The 26,277-nt window shown below is 44.4% G+C and overlaps 4 protein-coding genes across 4 annotated transcripts; all 4 read right to left on the bottom strand.

Annotated features, from left to right (window-relative positions):
• Nucleotides 1–2,516: 2,516 nt before the first annotated feature.
• LOC130493014 (olfactory receptor 12D1-like) lies at nucleotides 2,517–3,458 on the bottom strand. The gene has a single exon (XM_056866789.1). It carries the CDS (start codon nucleotides 3,456–3,458, stop codon nucleotides 2,517–2,519), a length of 942 nt encoding a protein of 313 aa, XP_056722767.1.
• Nucleotides 3,459–8,869: 5,411 nt separating this feature from the next.
• Nucleotides 8,870–9,811, bottom strand: LOC130493013 (olfactory receptor 12D1-like). Its single transcript, XM_056866788.1, has one exon. It carries the CDS (start codon nucleotides 9,809–9,811, stop codon nucleotides 8,870–8,872), a length of 942 nt encoding a protein of 313 aa, XP_056722766.1.
• A 5,647-nt stretch (nucleotides 9,812–15,458) lies between these two features.
• LOC130493012 (olfactory receptor 12D1-like) lies at nucleotides 15,459–16,400 on the bottom strand. Its single transcript, XM_056866787.1, has one exon. It carries the CDS (start codon nucleotides 16,398–16,400, stop codon nucleotides 15,459–15,461), a length of 942 nt encoding a protein of 313 aa, XP_056722765.1.
• Nucleotides 16,401–21,446: 5,046 nt separating this feature from the next.
• On the bottom strand, nucleotides 21,447–22,388 carry LOC130493011 (olfactory receptor 12D1-like). The gene has a single exon (XM_056866786.1). It carries the CDS (start codon nucleotides 22,386–22,388, stop codon nucleotides 21,447–21,449), a length of 942 nt encoding a protein of 313 aa, XP_056722764.1.
• Between the last annotated feature and the right edge of the window lie 3,889 nt (nucleotides 22,389–26,277).

Genomic DNA, 26,277 nt, shown 5'->3' with positions numbered 1-26,277 from the left:
TAATTACTCCTGAAGTGGACAATGAACACAACAGTGTGAGGACTTTAATGTGTGTGTGTGTGGGGGTCATGCTCAACTTTGAACCATGTGCAAAGTTTCTTTTTATTTTATTTATTTAAAACGTTGTTGTTCCACCTTTCTACCCAAATGAGTTCCCCAAGGCAGTGAACGTCAGAAACATTAAAACAGTTCAGCCATTAAGGCTGCAGTAAAACAAAGCATATATGAAATCATTTGATTAAAAAAAAAAACAGATAAACACTCATAACATCAATTTGATGGCGAAACCAAAACCCTGTAGCATTGCAAACCAAAATGCACAAATCTCTAGGGGTTATTGTTGTTCTTATTTTCTGCTTAGTGTGAAGCTTGCTGTGAGACCCAGGAGGGAATGGCCAACTAACTGAGAGTAGAAGGTAAAGCTGCTGACCTAGTTAAGAAGTGCCAAACCATAGAAACTGCTGTGAATTCCTAAAGTTAGAATGTTGTTTCCACTGCTAGAAGCTAACTAAGAATCTACATATCTGCAACTGACCTGGGTGGGTGGAGCTGACAATCAACTAGTCTATTTCACTATCCTAAAGAGTGAGCTATGTACCTGAGTATGGAACATGATGTTGTGCATCAGCCAGTCTATTTAAGTAGCTTAAAACACAATAGTTCCTTTCCCCCACCCCTTGCTGGAAACCAAATAGGAAACAATTTACTGCACCTGCATGGGGCAGCTGGAGCTATTAATGTCAGTCTACTTAAGGCAGCTTGCAGAGGGCTTGGTGCCTGTCTTTTTGGGGACTGATAAGGATTTCATTGTAGTAAACTGCTTGTTAGGTAGACAGTGGGTTCTTAAAAAGAAACTTTTAAAAAATTCTGTTTTTTAGAAGGTAGATTTAGAAGGCCTTTAGGAGGAATTGCATTATTCTCTGTGTTACTTTTATGCAGCCATGACTCAAACTAGCCTGGAAGATATGGCTAATCCAGGTATCATCTTTTCTGAAGGTGATATATGGAGAAGAATGATGAGCCATCATCAGAAAACACTGTCAAAGAGTTATATCGTTGGCAACTCCAGGTTGGGAAATTCCTGGAGATTTGAGGGTAGAACCTAGAGAGGGACAGTAAAATCAAACTGAATCGTTCTGGCGAAAGTATTGTTTTATACTGTAAATCAGGGGTGGGGAACCTTTATTCCAATCAAGGGCTATTTGGGTATTTATAACATCATTCATGGGCCATATAAAATTATCAACTTAAAAATTAGCCGACCAAGCCCCAAGCAGGCATTTGCCCCAGATGACTCCCCCACACACACAGACAAGCAGGCAGGCATCCAACCAGTGGGGCACTCACCCACCTGGTGGCATAGGATGGTCTGTTGCACCAGCCGGGCGTAGCAGTCCAGCCGCACACTGGAGTGGCTCCTGCTCCACATGGTCAGAGCCAGATTTTACAGCCGGCTCCTGCTACCTCTACCTGGGGGATGAAATGGGGACACACTGGCTTAGAACGCCCCCCCCCCCAACGCATTCTGGCCCTGCCTCCTTTAACCCCTCTATTGTCCCCACTTCTGCCCCCAGCACTCTTGTAGTACAGAGGGCATACATTTCTCCATGGCTCGGATGGGAAAGGGTTAACACAGTTTCTTGGCGGTCCTAGCAGCTCCATAGCTAACGACTCTTCTGCAAGGGGGGGGGAGGTTCCTTTTCTCGGCAAAACAATCTCACATCTGCCTTGAATAGAGGCTATTCGTGCTGTAAATGATCTATGAATGATATCTTCCATTTCTGTAATTAATGGGTAGTTAAACATCATTGTTTTAGAGCCTGGGAAAGTGGTCCTGGCAGAAAAGGCTCAGTCTTTTAGTTCAGCAGAGCCCTGCCTCACCAGACAAGCCCCTGAACTTTGTGCCAACTCCCAACCCTTCCCAGCACATGCCAGTGAACTGGGATCATAAATGAGTCTGATCCCTGTTTCCAGTGGTGGCTTGCCAGATACCTCCAAGGAAACCACAAGCTGAATGTGAAGACAACAGCTCTCCCCATGCTCCCCCCCCCCCCAGCACCTGGGACTGTGATATAGCGCTTCTTAATTCCATTTATTTATATTACACATGTACATCCTGCTTCCTGGAGGTTTGAAGGAGTTTTCATCAGAACACCAATAAGGCAATAAAAAGAGCACCACCACCAAATTAAAAAAAAACATGCCATGATAACAAATACAGGCCACAGTTAAAACAATGGAAGGGGCTCACTCAGCAGCCCTGTAACATTCTCCAGAATGTTAGCTGAAGTGTCCCTCTTCTTTTCATGCATGTTCTCATTTCATGTGGTGTGGACATTTTGAACAAGGACAGCCCCATAAGTAATTTATCATTTGTAAGTTTCTCCCATGTGTTTCCCATCACAATGCATTCCCTTCTGTGTGGCTGTTCCCCCCCCCCCACATAAAAGTTCTCACACTGTTGTGTTCCTTGTCCACTTCAGGAGGCAGTATCGTAAACACATTTTGCATTATGCTCATCTCCTTACAGAATGCAGTAGCCTACCCAAGCTTTTCCTCATGGCTGTTTTCATCTCCTGATTCCTGAGGGTGTATATCAGGGGGTTTAAAAAAGAGGTAACGACACTGTTCATGAGGCTCGTGATCATGTCTCTCTGTGGGGAGTCTCCTGAAGATGGAGGGAGGTAGTTGAACAATACTGGCACATAAAGCAGCCCTACAACTGTGAGATGGGAGCTGCAAGTGGAGAAGGCTTTCCATCTCCCACTATGTGACTGGACCTTCAAGAACAGAAAGGAGATGATGTAAAGGTAGGAGAGGAGAGTTAAGACAAAAGGAACCATGGCGATTGACCCAGTGACAACATTGAGGAGGCCGAGGTTGACTACTATGCTACTGCAGGCCAGTCTCAAGAGCGGTTTGATGTCACAAAAGAAATGCTCAATGGTATTGGGGCCGCAGAAGTGCAGTCGGGAGGTCATGACGGAGTGCATCAAGGCATGGAAGAATCCCATGGTCCACGTGGATGCTGCCAATAGAAGGCACACTCTTCGGCACATGATGAGCGGATACTGCAACGGGTTGCATATGGCCACATATCGATCATATGCCATGGCTGCTAGAAGAAGAACCTCGCTGCTGCCCAGGAAATGAAAGAAGTGGAGCTGGGTGATGCATCCAATGAAGGAGATTCTTTGGTGGGCCAACAGGAAGCCAACAAGCATCTTGGGAACGATGACTGTAGAGAAGCAAATGTCCATGCAAGATAGGTTACTGAGGAAAAAATACATAGGTGTGTGAAGTTGGTGCTCCGTCGCCACCACGCACACGATAGCACCATTTCCGAGCACAGTTGCTAGATAGAAGAGCAAGAAGAGAGCAAACAAGAAGTTCTGAGCCTCCTGTCGATCTGTCAGGCCCATCAGTATGAAATGAGTAACTTCTGTCTGGTTCTCCATTATGGCTGAGATAACGACAAACAATTACAAATATATATGTATAAAAATAAGAATCGTAGAATATCGTGACTTTTTTTTAAATAGGAAAAATGCTCTCCCCCTGCATTTTTCTAGTTTTGCCCGCATTTTGAAAGACCTGTTTTATCTCAAATTTGAAACATGGGGCAATGCAGGGTGAGAGTGAGGCAACCTCTGACAGTCGGAAACGGCATGCATAATGAAAACAAAGACCCGAAGTCATCAGAGGGGTGATGGCAAGGGAAAGAGCCATGCATAAAAGACCAAAGAAACAATGGATATTTTCACCTTGAAAATACACACACCAGGCATTATTGAGTTATTCCTATAATACTAATCAGAATATATGCGTGCCTTGTAAGGCACAGACGTGCCATATTTTCTCAATGGTGCTGCTGAGAAATTACAACATTTGTGGGCCCAAGGGCAATGTGGGGAGCAAGTTTAGAAGTGACAGAATAGATCCTGGCAATAAGCGATCACCAAAGTGAATATTTTGAGGCATAACCCTCCGCGTCTTCCATTGGTAGCTCTACTGCCATGAATTAGAGCTTTTGTGCAAGTTCTCATGTTTTGTAAAGAAGAACTCCAACTTGTTAAATCACCAAGAGCACAATCTACCATGAAAGCCCCTTACCACCAGATTAAAAAAAACAAAAAACTTTCCCATGCATAGATCTTTTTAATCATGTACCTGTGACGACAACAACAACAAAGCCTTTATTGGCATAAAAAAATAAAGTCTTGTACCTGTGAGTCTTGGTAGATTTTTTTCTTTAAAAGCATCTAACCAGAAAGGGGTGGCAGTAGGGGGGTAGGGAGAACGAGATGAGAAATACCAGTTCACAATAATCTGCAAGGCAGCTACAAAGTGCAGCTGTTGAAGCAAAATCCTACTTCAATTATATTTATTCCACATCACTGGGGAAATGCCACCAACACTTGTTCCATGACAACTCTTTAATGAAATGCACAAACCACTTGGGAGAGCTTGGTGGTACAATAACAAGGTAAATGCTCCCTTGCTGAGACATTCTGGATCATTTTGAAGATAGTGCTAGTAAATAAACAATGAATCAAGAATGGGGTTTGCTACATGTCCCCAATGGAAAAAGGTCTCCACACTCCGTTTGGCTCCTCAGAAAACCTCAAAAGACCAAGTCTTTAAGGGGAATTAGTTCTTCTCTTGTTGGATGAGAGTAAAGTTACATAAAAAGCTCAGTAGTATTCCTTCAGCCAGATTTAATTGCTTGAGGGTAGGGTTGCCAACCTCCAGGTAGTAGCTCTAAATCTCCTGCTATTACAACTGATCTCCAGTCGATAGAAATCAGTTCACCTGGAGAAAACAGCCATGTTGGCAATTGGACTCTGTGGCATTGTAGTCCCTCCCCTCCCAAAACCGCACCCCAAAAATTTCCCGCCGGTGGCGAAGAGGGACTGGCAACCCTACTTGAGGGACAGGTTGTGTGGGTAGCATAAAGTATCTTTAACATCTTTGTGTTGTGTGGAGGGTGCCCCCACTTTTAGATTCTGCCCTCATTGGACACTGAGCTATGAATTTCAGCCCCTTGTTTAGATTAACGTTGCACTCTCTAGAGACTGCCCTTGAGGTATCCTGGAAATGTCAAATGGGCAGGGGAAAAAAATAGAGGCCCAACAGTCACTGGTCGTTTCATGTTGTGAGAACATTATACCAAAATTAAAACTGCTTCACTGACTGCTGGCGCATTTCCAAGCTCAGTTCAAGGTGCTGCTCATCCTTACCTTTAAAGACCTTCATAGTCTGGGATCAATTATTTGAGGGACCTCTTCACAATGATGCCCCCAATTACCAACTTAGATCTGCCAGTCATGAGAAAATAGGAAGAGCCCTGCTGGATCAGAGCAGTGGCCCATTTAGTCTGGTATCCTGTTTTACACACTGGTCAACTAGTTGCCCGAGAGGAGCAAAAACAGGGCACAGAGGCCAAGGCCTTTCCCCACTGTTTCCTCTTAGATTTGGAATTCAGAGTTTTTTTTTTACCTCTGAATGTGGAGGTTCCCTTTAGTTACCATGGCTACTATTCTCTGAAATTTATCTTATCCCGTTTTAATTTGCCATCTATATGCTAGTGAAACAAGAAGAAGCAAAACAAAAATATAATAACAGTGTAGTCGGGAAAATAACTTCATGACCTCCCCCATATGTTTTGTACATGTTTCTACATTTTTAGAGAGCCAGTGTGGTGCAGTGGTTAACTGAAATGGACGGAAATGGACCACATGAAGCCTGCTGGGTGACCTTGGGCCAGTCACAGTTCTCTCAGAACATTCTCAGCCCATGCTGAGGCAGGCAACGGCAAACCACCTCTGAACGTCTTTACGGGGTCTCCATAAGTCAGCTGTGACTTGATGGCACACACACACACATTTTGGTGCACAAGCCAGCATGGTGCACAAGCCAGCATGGTGTAGTGATTAAGTGTGCCGGTTTGGAGCGGTGGAGTCTAATCAGGAGAACCGGGTTTGATTCCCTACTCCTCCATGTGAGCTGTGGAGGCTTCTCTGGTGAACTGGATTTGTTTCCCCACTCCTCACATGAAGCCAGCTGGGTGACCTTGGGCAAGTTACAGCTCTGTTAGAGCTCTCTCAGCCCCACCTACCTCACAGGGTGACTGTTGTGGGGAGGGGAAGGGAAGGTGATAGTAAGCCGGTTTGAGTCTCCCTTAAGTGGCTGAGTCCAGTGGTCCAAACCACTGCTCTTAACCACTACACCATGCCAGCTCTCCAGGATCATCTTATCCCAAATGAACCTACTTGTACACTTTGATCATCCTTGTAGGCCCTGGTTTGGGTACCCTTGCCATCTGAAAGTAGATGGGTGGCAACCTGTGAAAAAGCCTTCTTGGTCCTGGTGCCAAAATTTTGGAAATCACTCCCCACAGAGGATCATCTGTCTCCCTCTACTGTTGTCTTCTACTAGTGGGTGAAGACTTTTTGGGGAGGGCGGGGGGGGGGGGTTGGCAGTGTGAGCTATGGAACATGATGTTGTGGAACATGATGTTGTTCATCAGCCAGTCTATTTAAGTAGTTTAAAACACAATAGTTTGCAGGAAGTCCCTACATTCCTGTTTCCCCATTCCCTCTTGCTGGAAACCAAATAGGAAACAATTTACTGCACCAGCAGCTGGAGTTATTAATATCAGTCTACTTAAGGCAGCTTGCAGAAGGCTTGGTGCCTGTCTTTTGGGGGACTGATAAGGATTTCATTGCTTGAGGGTAGGGTTGCCAACCTCCAGGTAGTAGCTGGAAATCTCCTGCTGTTAGAACTGATCTCCAGTCGATAGAAATCAGTTCACCTGGAGAAAATAGCCATGTTGGCAATTGGACTCTATGGCATTGTAGTCCCTCCCCTCCCAAAACCCCACCCAAAAACCTCCCACCGGTGGCGAAGAGGGACTGGCAACTAGGGCTGTCAAAAAGAGTGAGCTATGTACCTGAGTATGGAACATGATGTTGTGCATCAGCCAGTCTATTTAAGTAGCTTAAAACACAATAGTTCCTTTCCCCCACCCCTTGCTGGAAACCAAATTGGAAACAATTTACTGCACCTGCATGGGGCAGCTGGAGCTATTAATGTCAGTCTACTTAAAGCAGCTTGCAGAGGGCTTGGTGCCTGTCTTTTGGGGGACTGATAAGGATTTAATTGTAGTAAACTGCTTGTTAGGTAGACAGTGGGTTCTTAAAAAGAAACTTTTAAAAACTTCTGTTTTTTAGAAGGTAGATTTAGAAGGCCTTTAGGAGGAATTGCATTACTCTCTGTGTTACTTTTATGCAGCCATGACTCAAACTAGCCTGGAAGATATGGCTAATCCAGGTATCATCTTTTCTGAAGGTGATATATGGAGAAGAATGATGAGCCATCATCAGAAAACACTGTCAAAGTGTTATATCGTTGGCAACTCCAGGTTGGGAAATTCCTGGAGATTTGAGGGTAGAACCTAGGGAGGGACAGTAAAGTCAAACTGAATCCTTCTGGTGAAAGTATTGTTTTATACTGTAAATCAGGGGTGGGGAACCTTTATTCCAATCAAGGGCTATTTGGGTATTTATAACATCATTCATGGGCCATATAAAATTATCAACTTAAAAATTAGCCAACCAAGCCCCAAGCAGGCATTTGCCCCAGATGACTCCCCCACACACACAGACAAGCAAACAGGCATCCAACCAGTGGGGCACTCACCCACCTGGTGGCATAGGATGGTCTGTTGCACCAGCCGGGCGTAGCAGTCCAGCCGCACACTGGAGTGGCTCCTGCTCCACATGGTCAGAGCCAGATTTTACAGCCGGCTCCTGCTACCTCTACCTGGGGGATGAAATGGGGACACACTGGCTTAGAACTCCCCCCCAAGGCATTCTGGCCCTGCCTCCTTTAATCCCTCTATTGTCCCCACTTCTGCCCCCAGCACTCTTGTAGTACAGAGGGCATACATTTCTCCATGGCTCGGATGGGAAAGGGTTAACACAGTTTCTTGGGCGGTCCTAGCAGCTCCATAGCTAACGACTCTTCTGCAAGGGGGGGGGAGGTTCCTTTTCTCGGCAAAACAATCTCACATCTGGTTTGAATAGAGGCTATTCCTGCCGTAAATGATCTATGAATGTTATCTTCCATTTCTGTAATTAATGGGTAGTTAAACATCATTGTTTTAGAGCCTGGGAAAGTGGTCCTGGCAGAAAAGGCTCAGTCTTTTAGTTCAGCAGAGCCCTGCCTCACCAGACAAGCCCCTGAACTTTGTGCCAACTCCCAACCCTTCCCAGCACATGCCAGTGAACTGGGATCATAAATGAGTCTGATCCCTGTTTCCCGTGGTGGCTTGCCAGATTCCTCCAAGGAAACCACAAGCTGAATGTGAAGACAACAGCTCTCCCCATGCTCCCCCCCCCCAGCACCTGGGACTGTGATATAGCGCTTCTTAATTCCATTTATTTATATTACACATGTACATCCTGCTTCCTGGAGGTTTGAAGGAGTTTTCATCAGAACACCAATAAGGCAATAAAAAGAGCACCACCACCAAATTAAAAAAAAACATGCCATGATAACAAATACAGGCCACAGTTAAAACAATGGAAGGGGCTCACTCAGCAGCCCTGTAACATTCTCCAGAATGTTAGCTGAAGTGTCCCTCTTCTTTTCATGCATGTTCTCATTTCATGTGGTGTGGACATTTTGAACAAGGACAGCCCCATAAGTAATTTATCATTTGTAAGTTTCTCCCATGTGTTTCCCATCACAATGCATTCCCTTCTGTGTGGCTGTTCCCCCCCCCCCCCCCACATAAAAGTTCTCACACTGTTGTGTTCCTTGTCCACTTCAGGAGGCAGTATCGTAAACACATTTTGCATTATGCTCATCTCCTTACAGAATGCAGTAGCCTACCCAAGCTTTTCCTCATGGCTGTTTTCATCTCCTGATTCCTGAGGGTGTATATCAGGGGGTTTAAAAAAGAGGTAACGACACTGTTCATGAGGCTCGTGATCATGTCTCTCTGTGGGGAGTCTCCTGAAGATGGAGGGAGGTAGTTGAACAATACTGGCACATAAAGCAGCCCTACAACTGTGAGATGGGAGCTGCAAGTGGAGAAGGCTTTCCATCTCCCACTATGTGACTGGACCTTCAAGAACAGAAAGGAGATGATGTAAAGGTAGGAGAGGAGAGTTAAGACAAAAGGAACCATGGCGATTGACCCAGTGACAACATTGAGGAGGCCGAGGTTGACTACTATGCTACTGCAGGCCAGTCTCAAGAGCGGTTTGATGTCACAAAAGAAATGCTCAATGGTATTGGGGCCGCAGAAGTGCAGTCGGGAGGTCATGACGGAGTGCATCAAGGCATGGAAGAATCCCATGGTCCACGTGGATGCTGCCAATAGAAGGCACACTCTTCGGCACATGATGAGCGGATACTGCAACGGGTTGCATATGGCCACATATCGATCATATGCCATGGCTGCTAGAAGAAGAACCTCGCTGCTGCCCAGGAAATGAAAGAAGTGGAGCTGGGTGATGCATCCAATGAAGGAGATTCTTTGGTGGGCCAACAGGAAGCCAACAAGCATCTTGGGAACGATGACTGTAGAGAAGCAAATGTCCATGCAAGATAGGTTACTGAGGAAAAAATACATAGGTGTGTGAAGTTGGTGCTCCGTCGCCACCACGCACACGATAGCACCATTTCCGAGCACAGTTGCTAGATAGAAGAGCAAGAAGAGAGCAAACAAGAAGTTCTGAGCCTCCTGTCGATCTGTCAGGCCCATCAGTATGAAATGAGTAACTTCTGTCTGGTTCTCCATTATGGCTGAGATAACGACAAACAATTACAAATATATATGTATAAAAATAAGAATCGTAGAATATCGTGACTTTTTTTTAAATAGGAAAAATGCTCTCCCCCTGCATTTTTCTAGTTTTGCCCGCATTTTGAAAGACCTGTTTTATCTCAAATTTGAAACATGGGGCAATGCAGGGTGAGAGTGAGGCAACCTCTGACAGTCGGAAACGGCATGCATAATGAAAACAAAGACCCGAAGTCATCAGAGGGGTGATGGCGAGGGAAAGAGCCATGCATAAAAGACCAAAGAAACAATGGATATTTTCACCTTGAAAATACACACACCAGGCATTATTGAGTTATTCCTATAATACTAATCAGAATATATGCGTGCCTTGTAAGGCACAGACGTGCCATATTTTCTCAATGGTGCTGCTGAGAAATTACAACATTTGTGGGCCCAAGGGCAATGTGGGGAGCAAGTTTAGAAGTGACAGAATAGATCCTGGCAATAAGCGATCACCAAAGTGAATATTTTGAGGCATAACCCTCCGCGTCTTCCATTGGTAGCTCTACTGCCATGAATTAGAGCTTTTGTGCAAGTTCTCATGTTTTGTAAAGAAGAACTCCAACTTGTTAAATCACCAAGAGCACAATCTCCCATGAAAGCCCCTTACCACCAGATTAAAAAAAACAAAAAACTTTCCCATGCATAGATCTTTTTAATCATGTACCTGTGACGACAACAACAACAAAGCCTTTATTGGCATAAAAAAATAAAGTCTTGTACCTGTGAGTCTTGGTAGATTTTTTTCTTTAAAAGCATCTAACCAGAAAGGGGTGGCAGTAGGGGGGTAGGGAGAACGAGATGAGAAATACCAGTTCACAATAATCTGCAAGGCAGCTACAAAGTGCAGCTGTTGAAGCAAAATCCTACTTCAATTATATTTATTCCACATCACTGGGGAAATGCCACCAACACTTGTTCCATGACAACTCTTTAATGAAATGCACAAACCACTTGGGAGAGCTTGGTGGTACAATAACAAGGTAAATGCTCCCTTGCTGAGACATTCTGGATCATTTTGAAGATAGTGCTAGTAAATAAACAATGAATCAAGAATGGGGTTTGCTACATGTCCCCAATGGAAAAAGGTCTCCACACTCCGTTTGGCTCCTCAGAAAACCTCAAAAGACCAAGTCTTTAAGGGGAATTAGTTCTTCTCTTGTTGGATGAGAGTAAAGTTACATAAAAAGCTCAGTAGTATTCCTTCAGCCAGATTTAATTGCTTGAGGGTAGGGTTGCCAACCTCCAGGTAGTAGCTCTAAATCTCCTGCTATTACAACTGATCTCCAGTCGATAGAAATCAGTTCACCTGGAGAAAACAGCCATGTTGGCAATTGGACTCTGTGGCATTGTAGTCCCTCCCCTCCCAAAACCGCACCCCAAAAATTTCCCGCCGGTGGCGAAGAGGGACTGGCAACCCTACTTGAGGGACAGGTTGTGTGGGTAGCATAAAGTATCTTTAACATCTTTGTGTTGTGTGGAGGGTGCCCCCACTTTTAGATTCTGCCCTCATTGGACACTGAGCTATGAATTTCAGCCCCTTGTTTAGATTAACGTTGCACTCTCTAGAGACTGCCCTTGAGGTATCCTGGAAATGTCAAATGGGCAGGGGAAAAAAATAGAGGCCCAACAGTCACTGGTCGTTTCATGTTGTGAGAACATTATACCAAAATTAAAACTGCTTCACTGACTGCTGGCGCATTTCCAAGCTCAGTTCAAGGTGCTGCTCATCCTTACCTTTAAAGACCTTCATAGTCTGGGATCAATTATTTGAGGGACCTCTTCACAATGATGCCCCCAATTACCAACTTAGATCTGCCAGTCATGAGAAAATAGGAAGAGCCCTGCTGGATCAGAGCAGTGGCCCATTTAGTCTGGTATCCTGTTTTACACACTGGTCAACTAGTTGCCCGAGAGGACCAAAAACAGGGCACAGAGGCCAAGGCCTTTCCCCACTGTTTCCTCTTAGATTTGGAATTCAGAGTTTTTTTTTTACCTCTGAATGTGGAGGTTCCCTTTAGTTACCATGGCTACTATTCTCTGAAATTTATCTTATCCCGTTTTAATTTGCCATCTATATGCTAGTGAAACAAGAAGAAGCAAAACAAAAATATAATAACAGTGTAGTCGGGAAAATAACTTCATGACCTCCCCCATATGTTTTGTACATGTTTCTACATTTTTAGAGAGCCAGTGTGGTGCAGTGGTTAACTGAAATGGACGGAAATGGACCACATGAAGCCTGCTGGGTGACCTTGGGCCAGTCACAGTTCTCTCAGAACATTCTCAGCCCATGCTGAGGCAGGCAACGGCAAACCACCTCTGAACGTCTTTACGGGGTCTCCATAAGTCAGCTGTGACTTGATGGCACACACACACACATTTTGGTGCACAAGCCAGCATGGTGCACAAGCCAGCATGGTGTAGTGATTAAGTGTGCCGGTTTGGAGCGGTGGAGTCTAATCAGGAGAACCGGGTTTGATTCCCTACTCCTCCATGTGAGCTGTGGAGGCTAATCTGGTGAACTGGATTTGTTTCCCCACTCCTCACATGAAGCCAGCTGGGTGACCTTGGGCAAGTTACAGCTCTGTTAGAGCTCTCTCAGCCCCACCTACCTCACAGGGTGACTGTTGTGGGGAGGGGAAGGGAAGGTGATAGTAAGCCGGTTTGAGTCTCCCTTAAGTGGCTGAGTCCAGTGGTCCAAACCACTGCTCTTAACCACTACACCATGCCAGCTCTCCAGGATCATCTTATCCCAAATGAACCTACTTGTACACTTTGATCATCCTTGTAGGCCCTGGTTTGGGTACCCTTGCCATCTGAGGGTAGATGGGTGGCAACCTGTGAAAAAGCCTTCTTGGTCCTGGTGCCAAAATTTTGGAAATCCCTCCCCACAGAGGATCATCTGTCTCCCTCTACAGTTGTCTTCTACTAGTGGGTGAAGACTTTTCGGGGGGGGGGTTGGCAGTGTGAGCTATGGAACATGATGTTGTGGAACATGATGTTGTTCATCAGCCAGTCTATTTAAGTAGCTTAAAACACAATAGTTCCTTCCCCCCACCCCTTGCTGGAAACCAAATAGGAAACAATTTACTGCATTCCTAAAGTTAGGGTGTGGTTTCCCCTGCTAGAAGCTAAGAGTCTACATATCTGCAACTGACCTGGGTGGGTGGAGCTAACAATCAACTTGTCTATTTCACTATCCTACAGTGTGAGCTGTGTACCTGAGTATGGAACATGACGGTGTCCATCAGCCAGTCTATTTAAGTAGTTTAAAACACAAGAGTTTGCAGGAAGTCCCTACATTCCTGTTTCCCCATTCCCTCTTGCTGGAAACCAAATAGGAAACAATTTACTGCACCAGCATGGGGCAGCTGGAGTTATTAATGTCAGTCTACTTAAGGCAGCTTGCAGAAGGCTTGGTGCCTGTCTTTTGGGGGACTGATAAGGATTTCATTGCTTGAGGGTAGGGTTGCCAACCTCCAGGTAGTAGCTGGAAATCTCCTGCTGTTAGAACTGATCTCCAGTCGATAGAAATCAGTTCACCTGGAGAAAATAGCCATGTTGGCAATTGGACTCTATGGCATTGTAGTCCCTCCCCTCCCAAAACCCCACCCCAAAAACCTCCCACCGGTGGCGAAGAGGGACTGGCAACTAGGGCTGTCAAAAAGAGTGAGCTATGTACCTGAGTATGGAACATGATGTTGTGCATCAGCCAGTCTATTTAAGTAGCTTAAAACACAATAGTTCCTTTCCCCCACCCCTTGCTGGAAACCAAATTGGAAACAATTTACTGCACCTGCATGGGGCAGCTGGAGCTATTAATGTCAGTCTACTTAAAGCAGCTTGCAGAGGGCTTGGTGCCTGTCTTTTTGGGGACTGATAAGGATTTAATTGTAGTAAACAGCTTGTTAGGTAGACAGTGGGTTCTTAAAAAGAAACTTTTAAAAACTTCTGTTTTTTAGAAGGTAGATTTAGAAGGCCTTTAGGAGGAATTGCATTACTCTCTGTGTTACTTTTATGCAGCCATGACTCAAACTAGCCTGGAAGATATGGCTAATCCAGGTATCATCTTTTCTGAAGGTGATATATGGAGAAGAATGATGAGCCATCATCAGAAAACACTGTCAAAGTGTTATATCGTTGGCAACTCCAGGTTGGGAAATTCCTGGAGATCTGAGGGTAGAACCTAGGGAGGGACAGTAAAGTCAAACTGAATCCTTCTGGTGAAAGTATTGTTTTATACTGTAAATCAGGGGTGGGGAACCTTTATTCCAATCAAGGGCTATTTGGGTATTTATAACATCATTCATGGGCCATATAAAATTATCAACTTAAAAATTAGCTGACCAAGCCCCAAGCAGGCATTTGCCCCAGATGACTCCCCCACACACACAGACAAGCAGGCAGGCATCCAACCAGTGGGGCACTCACCCACCTGGTGGCATAGGATGGTCTTTTGCACCAGCCGGGCGTAGCAGTCCAGCCGCACACTGGAGTGGCTCCTGCTCCACATGGTCAGAGCCAGATTTTACAGCCGGCTCCTGCTACCTCTACCTGGGGGATGAAATGGGAACACACTGGCTTAGAACTCCCCCCCAACGCATTCTGGCCCTGCCTCCTTTAATCCCTCTATTGTCCCCACTTCTGCCCCCAGCACTCTTGTAGTACAGAAGGCATACATTTCTCCATGGCTCGGATGGGAAAGGGTTAACACAGTTTCTTGGGCGGTCCTAGCAGCTCCATAGCTGACGACTCTTCTGCAAGGGGGGGGGGAAGGTTCCTTTTCTCGGCAAAACAATCTCACATCTGCTTTGAATAGAGGCTATTCCTGCCGTAAATGATCTATGAATGATATCTTCCATTTCTGTAATTAATGGGTAGTTAAACATCATTGTTTTAGAGCCTGGGAAAGTGGTCCTGGCAGAAAAGGCTCAGTCTTTTAGTTCAGCAGAGCCCTGCCTCACCAGACAAGCCCCTGAACTTTGTGCCAACTCCCAACCCTTCCCAGCACATGCCAGTGAACTGGGATCATAAATGAGTCTGATCCCTGTTTCCAGTGGTGGCTTGCCAGATTCCTCCAAGGAAACCACAAGCTGAATGTGAAGACAACAGCTCTCCCCATGCTCCCCCCCCCCAGCACCTGGGACTGTGATATAGCGCTTCTTAATTCCATTTATTTATATTACACATGTACATCCTGCTTCCTGGAGGTTTGAAGGAGTTTTCATCAGAACACCAATAAGGCAATAAAAAGAGCACCACCACCAAATTAAAAAAAAAAAATGCCATGATAACAAATACAGGGCACAGTTAAAACAATGGAAGGGGCTCACTCAGCAGCCCTGTAACATTCTCCAGAATGTTAGCTGAAGTGTCCCTCTTCTTTTCATGCATGTTCTCATTTCATGTGGTGTGGACATTTTGAACAAGGACAGTCCCATAAGTAATTTATCATTTGTAAGTTTCTCCCATGTGTTTCCCATCACAATGCATTCCCTTCTGTGTGGCTGTTTCCCCCCCCCCCACATAAAAGTTCTCACACTGTTGTGTTCATTGTCCACTTCAGAAGGCAGTATCGTAAACACATTTTGCATTATGCTCATCTCCTTACAGAATGCAGTAGCCTACCCAAGCTTTTCCTCAGGGCAGTTTTCATCTCCTGATTCCTGAGGGTGTATATCAGGGGGTTTAAAAAAGAGGTAACGACACTGTACATGAGGGTCGCGATCATGTCTCTCTGTGGGGAGTCTCCTGAAGATGGAGGGAGATAGTTGAACAATACTGGCACATAAAGCAGCCCTACAACTGTGAGATGGGAGCTGCAAGTGGAGAAGGCTTTCCATCTCCCACTATGTGACTGGACCTTCAAGAACAGAAAGGAGATGATGTAAAGGTAGGAGAGGAGAGTTAAGACAAAAGGGACCATGACGATTGACCCAGTGACAACGTTGAGGAGGCCGAGGTTGACTACTATGCTACTGCAGGCCAGTCTCAAGAGCGGTTTGATGTCACAAAAGAAATGCTCAATGATATTGGGGCCGCAGAAGTGCAGTCGGGAGGTCATGACGGAGTGCATCAAGGCATGGAAGAATCCCATGGTCCACGTGGATGCTGCCAATAGAAGGCACGCTCTTCGGCACATGATGAGCGGATACTGCAATGGGTTGCATATGGCCACATATCGATCATATGCCATGGCTGCTAGAAGAAGAGCCTCGCTGCTGCCCAGGAAATGAAAGAAGTGGAGCTGGGTGATGCATCCAATGAAGGAGATTCTTCTGTGGGCCAACAGGAAGCCAACAAGCATCTTGGGAATGATGACTGTAGAGTAGCAAATGTCCAGGCAAGATAGGTTACTGAGGAAAAAATACATAGGTGTGTGAAGTCGGTGCTCCGTCGCTACCACGCACACGATAGCACCATTTCCGACCACAGTTGCTAGATAGAAGAGCAAGAAGAGAGCAAACAAGAAGTTCTGAGCCTCCTGTCGATCTGTCAGGCCCATCAGTATGAAATGAGTAACTTCTGTCTGGTTCTCCATTATGGCTGAGATAACGACAAACAATTACAAATATATATGTATAAAAATAAGAATCGAAGAATATCGTGACTTTTTTTTAAATAGGAAAAATGCTCTCCCCCTGCATTTTTCTATGTTTTGCCCGCATTTTGAAAGACCTGTTTTATCTCAAATTTGAAACATGGGGCAATGCAGGGTGAGAGAGAGGCAACCTCTGACAGTCGGAAACGGCATGCATAATCAAAACAAAGACCCGAAGTCATCAGAGGGGTGATGGTGAGGGAAAGAGCCATGCATAAAAGACCAAAGAAACAATGGATATTTTCACCTTGAAAATACACACACCAGGCATTATTGAGTTATTCCTATAATACTAATCAGAATACATGCATGCCTTGTAAGGCACAGACTTGCCATATTTTCTCAATGGTGCTGCTGAGAGATTACAACATTTGTGGGCCCAAGGGCAATGTGGGGAGCAAGTTTAGAAGTGACAGAATAGATCCTGTCAATAAGCGATCACCAAAGTGAATATTTTGAGGCATAACCCTCCGCGTCTTCCATTGGTAGCTCTACTGCCATGAATTAGAGCTTTTGTGCAAGTTCTCATGTTTTGTAAAGAAGAACTCCAACTTGTTAAATCACCAAGAGCACAATCTACCATGAAAGCCCCTTAACACCAGATTAAAAAAAACAAAAAAACTTTCCCATGCATAGATCTTTTTTAGCATGTACCTGTGACAACAACAACAAAGCCTTTATTGGCATAAAAAAATAAAATCTTGTACCTGTGAGTCTTGGTAGATTTTTTCTTTAAAAGCATCTAACCAGAAAGGGGTGGCAGTAGGGGGGTAGGGAGAACGAGATGAGAAATACCAGCTCACAATAATCTGCAAGGCAGCTACAAAGTGCAGCTGTTGAAGCAAAATCCTACTTCAATTATATTTATTCCACATCACTGGGGAAATGCCACCAACACTTGTTCCATGACAACTCTTTAATGAAATGGACAAACCACTTGAGAGAGCTTGGTGGTACAATAACAAGGTAAATGCTCCCTTGCTGAGACATCCTGGATCATTTTGAAGATGGTGCTAGTAAATGAACAATGAATCAAGAATGGGGTTTGCTACATGTCCCCAATGGAAAAAGCTCTCTACACTCCATTTGGCTTCTCAGAAAACCTCAAAAGACAAAGTCTTTAAGGGGAATTAGTTCTTCTCTTGTTGGATGAGAGTAAAGTTTCATTAAAAGTTCAGTAGTATTCCTTGAGCCAGATTTAATTGCTTGAGGGTAGGGTTGCCAACCTCCAGGTAGTAGCTGGAAATCTCCTGCTGTTAGAACTGATCTCCAGTCGATAGAAATCAGTTCACCTGGAGAAAACAGCCATGTTGGCAATTGGACTCTATGGCATTGTAGTCCCTCCCCTCCCAAAACCCCACCCCAAAAACCTCCCGCCGGTGGCGAAGAGGGACTGGCAACCCTACTTGAGGGACAGGTTGTGTGGGTAGCATAAAGTATCTTTAACATCTTTGTGTTATGTGGAGGGTGCCCCCACTTTTAGATTCTGCCCTCATTGGACACTGAGCTATGAATTTCAGCCCCTTGTTTAGATTAACGTTGCACTCTCCAGAGACTGCCCTTGAGGTATCCTGGAAATGTCAAACGTGCAGGAAAAAAAATGGAGGCCCAACATTCACTGGTCGTTTCATGTTGTGAGAACATTATACCAAAATTAAAACTGCTTCACTGACTGCTGGCGCATTTCCAAGCTCAGTTCAAGGTGCTGCTCATCCTTACCTTTAAAGACTTTCACAGTCTGGGACCAATTATTTGAGGGACCTCTTCACAATGATGCCCCCAATTACCAACTTAGATCTGCCAGTCATGAGAAAATAGGAAGAGCCCTGCTGGATCAGACCAGTGGCCCATTTAGTCTGGTATCCTGTTTTACATACTGGGCAACCAGTTGCCCGAGAGGACCAAAAACAGGGCACAGAGGCCAAGGCCTTTCCCCACTGTTTCCTCTTAGATTTGGTATTCAGAGGTTTTTTTTACCTCTGAATGTAGAGGTTCCCTTTAGTAACCATGGCTACTAGCCATTGATAAACCTATTCTCTGAAATTTGTCTTATCCCGTTTTAATTTTCCATCTATATGCTAGTGAAACAAGAAGAAGCAAAACAAAAATATAATAACAGTGTAGTCGGGAAAATAATTTCATGACCCCCCCATATGTTTTGTACATGTTTCTACATTTTTAGAGAGCCAGTGTGGTGCAGTGGTTAACTGAAATGGACTCTAATCTGGGGAACCAGGTTCACTTTCCCACTCCACATGTAGCCTGCTGGGTGACTTTGGGCCAGTCACAGTTCTCTCAGAACATTCTCAGCCCATGCAGAGGCAGGCAACTGCAAACCACCTCTGAATGTCTTTACGGGGTCTCCATAAGTCAGCTGTGACTTGATGGCACACTCACACACACATGTTTTGGAGCCAACGTGGTGCACAAGCCAGCATGGTGTAGTGATTAAGTGTGCCAGTTTGGAGCGGTGGAGTCTAATCAGGAGAACCGGGTTTGATTCCCTACTCCTCCATGTGAGCTGTGGAGGCTAATCTGGTGAACTGGATTTGTTTCCCCACTCCTCACATGAAGCCAGCTGGGTGACCTTGGGCAAGTTACAGCTCTGTTAGAGCTCTCTCAGCCCCACCTACCTCACAGGGTGTCTGTTGTGGGAACGGGAAGGGAAGGTGATTGTAAGCCGGTTTGAGTCTCCCTTAAGTGGCTGAGTCCAGTGGTCCAAACCACTGCTCTTAACCACTACACCATGCCAGCTCTCCAGGATCATCTTATCCCAAATGAACCTACTTGTACACTTTGATCATCCTTGTAGGCCCTGGTTTGGGTGCCCTTGCCATCTGAGGGTAGATGGGTGGTAACCTGTGAAAATGTCTTCTTGGTCCTGGTGCCAAAATTTTGGAAATCCCTCCCCACAGAGGATCATCTGTCTCCCTCTCCCTCCCTGTTTTCTTCTACTAGTGGGTGAACACTTTTGGGGTTTGGGGGGGGGGGTTGGCAGTGTGAGCTATGTGCCTGAGTGTGGAACATGATGTTGTTCATCAGCCAGTCTATTTAAGTAGCTTAAAACACAATAGTTCCTTTCCCCCATCCCTTGCTGGAAACCAAATAGGAAACAATTTACTGCACCTGCATGGGGCAGCTGGAGCTATTAATGTCAGTCTACTTAAGGCAGCTTGCAGAAGGCTTGGTGCCTGTCTTTTGGGGGACTGATAAGGATTTCATTGTAGTAAACTGCTTGTTAAGTAGACAGTGGGCTTTTAAAAAGAAACATTTTAAAACTTCTGTTCTTTAGGAGATAGATCTAGAAGGCATTTAGGAGGAATTGCATTACTCTCTGTGTTACTTTTATGCAGCCATGATTCAAACTAGAAAGCACAGCCTGGAAAATATGGCTAATCCAGGTATCATCTTTTCTGAAGGTGATATATGGAGCAAGAATGCATAGCAGAGCCATCGTCAGAAAACACTGTCAAAGTGTTATATCGTTGGCAAACTCCATGTTGGGAAATTCCTGGTGATTTGAGGGTGGAACCTAGGGAGGGACCTTAGTGGGTTATAATGCCGTAGCGTTTGCCCTATAAAGCAGCCATTTTCTCCCGATAAACATTTCTCTGTGGGCTGATGATCAGTATAATTCCTGGAGATCTTCAGGCTCCACTTGGAGGGTGTAAGCCCTGGAAGTAAATAACCTTACTGAAAAGGGATTTTTGCTGCTTAGGTCAGTCTGTGGGAATCTTGAATTTGAGAGATGGTTTAGTCTCCCATTAGAAGAGCAGATGCAAATTGCTTTCAAAGTAAGTCAGGATACGATTGCTCAGGATTTTTAACTTGAATCCCCTGTTACACAGAGCAATGCCTTACTCCCCTGCAAGCAGGAACCTTTAACTTCCACTATTATGGAAAAATAAACTGACTGCTATCATGGAGAATAATGACCTTATTTATTCTTCAGCCTAAGTCTTCTGTATGTAACAACAGCGAAGGTGGACACCCAAATTGTATATAAAGTAAATGTGTTGATAAGTTATCTCAGGTTACTTGCTCATCAGTCTCCCAGTTCCACTGATTTTGAATATGGATATTTTTTTCTCCAAAAAAAATGAAGAGCAGTAAAGTCAAACTGAATCCTTCAGGTGAAAGTACTGTTTTATACCGTAAATGATCTATGAGTGATTTCTTCCACTTCTGTAATTAATGGGTAGTTACACATTTTTGTTTTTAGAGCCTGGGAAAGTGATCCTGGCAGAAACGGCCCAGTCTTTTAGCTCAGCTGAACCCCCGCCTCACCAGACAAGCCACTGAAACTTGTGCCAGCTCCCAACCCTTCTCAGTACATGCTAGCAAACTGGGCTCATAGATGAGTCTGAGCCCTGCTTCCAGTGGTGGCTTGCCAGATTCCTCCAAGGAAGCCACAAGCTGAACGTGAAGACAACAGCTCTCCCCATGCTCCCCCCCCAGAACCTGAGACTGCAATACAGTGTTTCTGAACACAGAGGTTCCATTTATTTATATAACACATGTACATCCTGCTTCTTGGAGGTTTGAAGCAGTTTTCATTAGAACACCTATAAGACAATAAAAGAGTGCCAACACCAAATTAAAAACAACATATCATGATAACAAATGGAGGCCACAGTTAAAACAATGTAAGGGGTTACTCAGCAGCCCTGTGACATTTTTTTAATAAGAACTGCGTTTTGCATCCTCTCCAGAAAGCTTCAAGAGCTGAACACTTTTCACCTTAGCTGAAGCGTCCTTCTTCTTTTCATGCATGTTCTCATTTCATGTGGTGTGGACATTTTGAACAAGGACAGTCCCATAAGTAATTTATCATTTGTAAGTTTCTCCCATGTGTTTCCCATCACAATGCATTCCCTTCTGTATGGCTGTTACCCCCCCCCCCCCCCGCCACATAAAAGTCCTCACACTGTTGTGTTCATTGTCCACTTCAGGAGGCAGCATCATCAATACATTTTTGCATTATGCTCATCTCCTTACAGATTGCAGTAGCCTACCCAAGCTTTTCCTCATGGCTGTTTTCATCTCCTGATTCCTGAGGGTGTATATCAGGGGGTTTAAAAAAGAGGTAACGACACTGTACATGAGGGTCGCGATCATGTCTCTCTGTGGGGAGTCTCCTGAAGATGGAGGGAGATAGTTGAACAGCACTGGCACATAAAACAGCCCTACAACTGTGAGATGGGAGCTGCAGGTAGAGAAGGCTTTCCATCTCCCACTATGTGCTTGGATCTTCAAGAACAGAAAGGAGATGATGTAAAGGTAGGAGAGAAGAGTTAAGACAAAGGGGATCATGACAATTGACCCAGTTACAATGTTGAGGAGGCTGAGGTTTACTATTATGTTACTGCATGCCAGTCTCAAGAGCGGTTTGATGTCACAAAAGAAATGCTCAATGATATTGGGGCCGCAGAAGTGCAGTCGGGAGGTCATGACGGAGTGCATCAAGGCATGGAAGAATCCCATGGTCCATGTGGCTGCTGCCAGTAGAAGACACGCTGTTCGGCACATGATGAGAGGATACTTCAAGGGGTTGCATATAGCCACATATCGATCATATGCCATTGCTGCTAGAAGAAGAGCTTCGCTGCTGCCCAGAAAATGAAAGAAATGGAGCTGAGTGATGCATCCAATGAAGGAGATCCTTTGGTGGGCCAACAGAAAGCCAACAAGGGTCTTGGGAACAATGACTGTAGAGTAGCAAATGTCCAGGCAAGATAGGTTACCGAGGAAGAAATACATAGGTGTGTGAAGTCGGCGCTCTGTCGCCACCACACACATGATAGCGCCGTTTCCAAGCACACTTGATAGATAGAGGAACAAGAAGATAGCAAACAAGAAGATCTGAGCCTCCTGTCGATCTGTCAGGCCCATCAGTATGAAATGAGTAACTTCTGTCTGGTTCTGCATTGTAGCTGGGATAACGACAAACAATTACAAATATATATGTATAAAAATAAGAATCTTAGAATATCATGACTATTTAAAAAAAAATACTAAAAATGCTCTCCCCCTTCATTTCCCCCATGTTTTGCCCACATTTTGAAAGACCTATTTTATCTCAAATTTGAAACATGGGGAAATGTAGGGGGAGAGTGAGGCAACCTCTGATGGTCAGAAACGACATGCATAATCAAAACGACATGCATAATCAAAACAAAGACCTGAAACCCTCAAAGGGGTGATGGTGAGGGAAACAGCCATGCATAAACGACCAAAGAAACAATGCATATTTTCCCCTTGAAAATATACACACCAGGCATTATTGAGTTATACTAAGGCATAGACTTGCCATGTTTTCTCAATGGTACTGCTGAGAAATTACAACATTTGTGGCCCCAAGAGCAATGTGGGGAGCAAATTTAGAAGGGACAGAATAGATCCTGGGAATAAGTTATCACCAAAGCAAATTCTTTGAGGCATAACCCTCTGTGTCTTCCGTTTTTAGCTCTACTGCCACGAATTAGAGCTTTTCTTTACATTCTCATGTGTTACAAAGAAGAAGTGCCACTTGGTAAATCACCAAGAGCACAATCTACCATGGAAGTCCCTTAACACCAGATTTTTTTAAAAAAAAAACTTTCCCATGCATAGGTCTTTTCAATCGTGTACCTATGAGTCTTTTTTCTTTAAAAGCATCTAACTAGAATGGGGGAGGGGGGGAACGAGATGAGAAATTCCAGTTCAAAATAATCTGCAAGACAGCTACAAAGTGCAGCTGTTGAAGCAAAATCCTACTTCAATTATATTTATTCCACATCACTGGGGAAATGCCACCAACACTTTTTCCATGACAACTCTTTAATGAAATGCACAAACCACCTGAGAGAGCTTGGTGGTATAATAACAAGATAAGTGCTCCCTTGTTGAGACATTGTGTATCATTTTGAAGATGGTGCTAGTAGATGAACAATGACTCAAGAATGGGGTTTGCTACATGTCCCCAATGGAAAAAGGTCTCCACATTCCATTTGGCTTCTCAGAAAACCTCAAAGGACCAAGTCTTTAAGGGAGATTAGTTCTTCTCTTATTGGTGAGGGTAAAGTTACATAAAAAGCTCAGGAGTATTCCTTGAGCCAGATTTAATTGATTGAGGGTAGGGTTGCCAACCTTCAGGTAGTAGCTGGAAATCTCCTGCTATTACAACTGATCTCCAGCTGGTAGAAATCAGTTCACCTGGAGAAAATAGCCATGTTGGCAATTGGATTCTATGGCATTGAAGTCCCTCCCCTCCCCAAACCCCACCCCAAAAACCTCCCGCCAGTGGCGAAGAGGGACCTGGCAACCCTACTTGAGGGACAGGTTGTGTGGGTCGCATGAAGTATCTTTAACATCTTTGTGTTGTGTGGAGGGTGCCCCCGCTTTTAGATTCTGCCATCATTGTACATTGAGCTATGAATATCAGCCCCTTGTTTAGATACAGTAAATGTTGCACTCTAATCTGGGGAACCAGGTTCACTTTCCCACTCCACATGAAGCCTGCTGGGTGACCTTGGGCCAGTCACAGTTCTCTCAGAACATTCTCAGCCCACGCAGAGTCAGCAATGGCAAACCACCTCTGAACGTCTTTATGGGGTCTCCATAAATCAGCTGTGACTTGATGGCACACACACACACATGTTTTGGAGCCAACGTGGTGTAGAATCCAGCATGGTGTAGTGATGAAGAGTAGTGGTTTGGAGTTGTGGAGTCTCATCTGGAGAACCGGGTTTGATTCCCCACTTCTCCACATGAGTGGTGGAGGCTAATCTGGTGAACTGGATTTGTTTCCCCTCGCCTACACATGAATCCAGCTGGGTGACCTTGGGCAAATTACAGCTCTGTTAGAGCTCTCTCAGCCCCACCTACCTCACAGGATGTTAGTTGTGAGGAGGGGAAGGGAAGGTGATTGTAAACTGGTTTGAGTCTCCCTTAAGTGGCAGAGTTCACCACTCCAAACCACTGCTCTTAACCACTACACCACACTGGCTCTCCAGGATCATCTTATCCCAAATAAACCTACTTGTACACTTTGATCATCCTTGCAGGCCCTGGTTTGGGTGTCCTTGCCATCTGAGGGTAGATAGGTGGCAACTTGTGAAAAAGTCTTTTGGTCATGGTGCCAAAATTTTGAAATTCCCTTCCCACAGAGGATCATCTATCTCCCTCTATTGTTGTCTTCTACTAGTGGGTGAAGACTTTGGTTTTTTAGGGGTGGTGGTGGTGTTGGCATACCTTCAATAATGTTTATTGGCTTCCCTCCCTGTTCTTTGTGTTTTGTGTGTTTATGTGTTTTGTATTGAATTGATGTACATATACTTCATTTGATTAAATGTTTTAATGCTTTGGTGTTCATCACCTTGGAGACCCTATTTGGGTGGAAAGGTGGCACAGAAATGTTTTAAATAAAATAAATAAATATTTGGGTTGAATTGCTCCACTGTATGTGTGTGTGTGTGTGTGCATGCAGGTACTTTACTTTGGCTCACCCATTCAGGAAAGCCAAAATTTTCTTCAAAATTTTATTTTAGATGAAATTTGTTTTGTGGATCTTTTCTTTGAGCCCAGCAATCCGTTCTTCCTCCTTTATACTTCCATCCATGTGTGTAGAATACATGGAGAAGGGTATTGAACTTTGACAGATTGTTCAAGTACTATTGTATTTACTGTAACTTCAACTGTGAGCTGTACAAAATAGAGAGTGGCATTGCTTCTGCAGCAAACTGATTGCAATGGGCAGGTGATAGACAAGAGAGGATGTGAAAGCTGCTGAGGGATAACAGGCTAAAGTTCATTCCAGACAAGATGGAGGTAGTATTGGTTGGTGCAGAGGGAATTGCTTTGCCTTCCCTAGATTGGCATATTCTACACTTTTAAGGCACACAGAAGCCCAGGATCTGATCACCTTTAGAGTCTACACACCAGCTGTCCATGTGAAGAGACCTAGAATTGTGAAGGCACTATTGACCTTCATTGAGAGACTAGTCTTCATGATAGACCAATCAATTTATTTCTTTAATTCAGCATGAAATAATTGATCTATTTCAACTTCAGATTAATTTGCATCAGATATCTTACTTGTACTTTTGTCTGCTTCTGCAGACATATGTACGTTAGTGCACATACACAGGGTTGTATCCAATCAACTTTTCTATTGGTTTACAAGGTGTGCTTTCTGACCACCAAAAAGGCTATGCTGAGGATTGTGGGACCTGCATTGACCAAAGCCACATGGAACAGGGGCTGTTGCTAGGAGGAGAATTGAGCAAAATATCCGACTGGATACAACCTACACATTCTCCCCTTCTCCTGCCTCAAGAGAATTGTATTTGCCACAAAACTTTTTGCTTTGAGGACCTGAAATAGAACAGATCTGAGAATTATATATTTCTTGCAAGCAGTCATTGTGTGAATGATAATTACTTGGATTACTGTAATCAGTGAGAAGGTGAGAGATTTGAGGGATTATTTTAAGAAAACCGATAAAGATGCTGCATTTTTAAGCAGAACTGTTCTGAAATGACTGCCAGCCTAATACCACTTTGGCTTTGAGACTTTGTAAAATTCTAACTTTACTGTATAAACCCAGTAATGCATATTCTCTCCCCCCCCCCCAGGTTTTCAATTTAATACTTGTATCCATTTTGGATGATTCATAGATGTTGGCATCTGTTATATGGACTGACACTACTGGAGTGTGTCATTCAATCCATCACATGGTTCCATTATACAATACAATCCTATCTTTCACTCATTTAACATTCTTTCCTTTCTTGTTTTCCTTCTACAAAATTGTAATACCCACCCTGTCCCATAATCA

The sequence above is a fragment of the Euleptes europaea genome, unplaced genomic scaffold (genome assembly GCF_029931775.1).
Source record: "Euleptes europaea isolate rEulEur1 unplaced genomic scaffold, rEulEur1.hap1 H_4, whole genome shotgun sequence".
NCBI classification, from domain to species: domain Eukaryota; kingdom Metazoa; phylum Chordata; class Lepidosauria; order Squamata; family Sphaerodactylidae; genus Euleptes; species Euleptes europaea.
This window is presented reverse-complemented; position numbering and strand designations above follow the sequence as displayed.

Coding starts and splice junctions, on each gene's coding strand:
- LOC130493014 (XM_056866789.1), bottom strand. CDS start 3,458: ATGGAGAACCAGACAGAAGTTACTCATTTCATACTGATGGGCCTGACA.
- LOC130493013 (XM_056866788.1), bottom strand. CDS start 9,811: ATGGAGAACCAGACAGAAGTTACTCATTTCATACTGATGGGCCTGACA.
- LOC130493012 (XM_056866787.1), bottom strand. CDS start 16,400: ATGGAGAACCAGACAGAAGTTACTCATTTCATACTGATGGGCCTGACA.
- LOC130493011 (XM_056866786.1), bottom strand. CDS start 22,388: ATGCAGAACCAGACAGAAGTTACTCATTTCATACTGATGGGCCTGACA.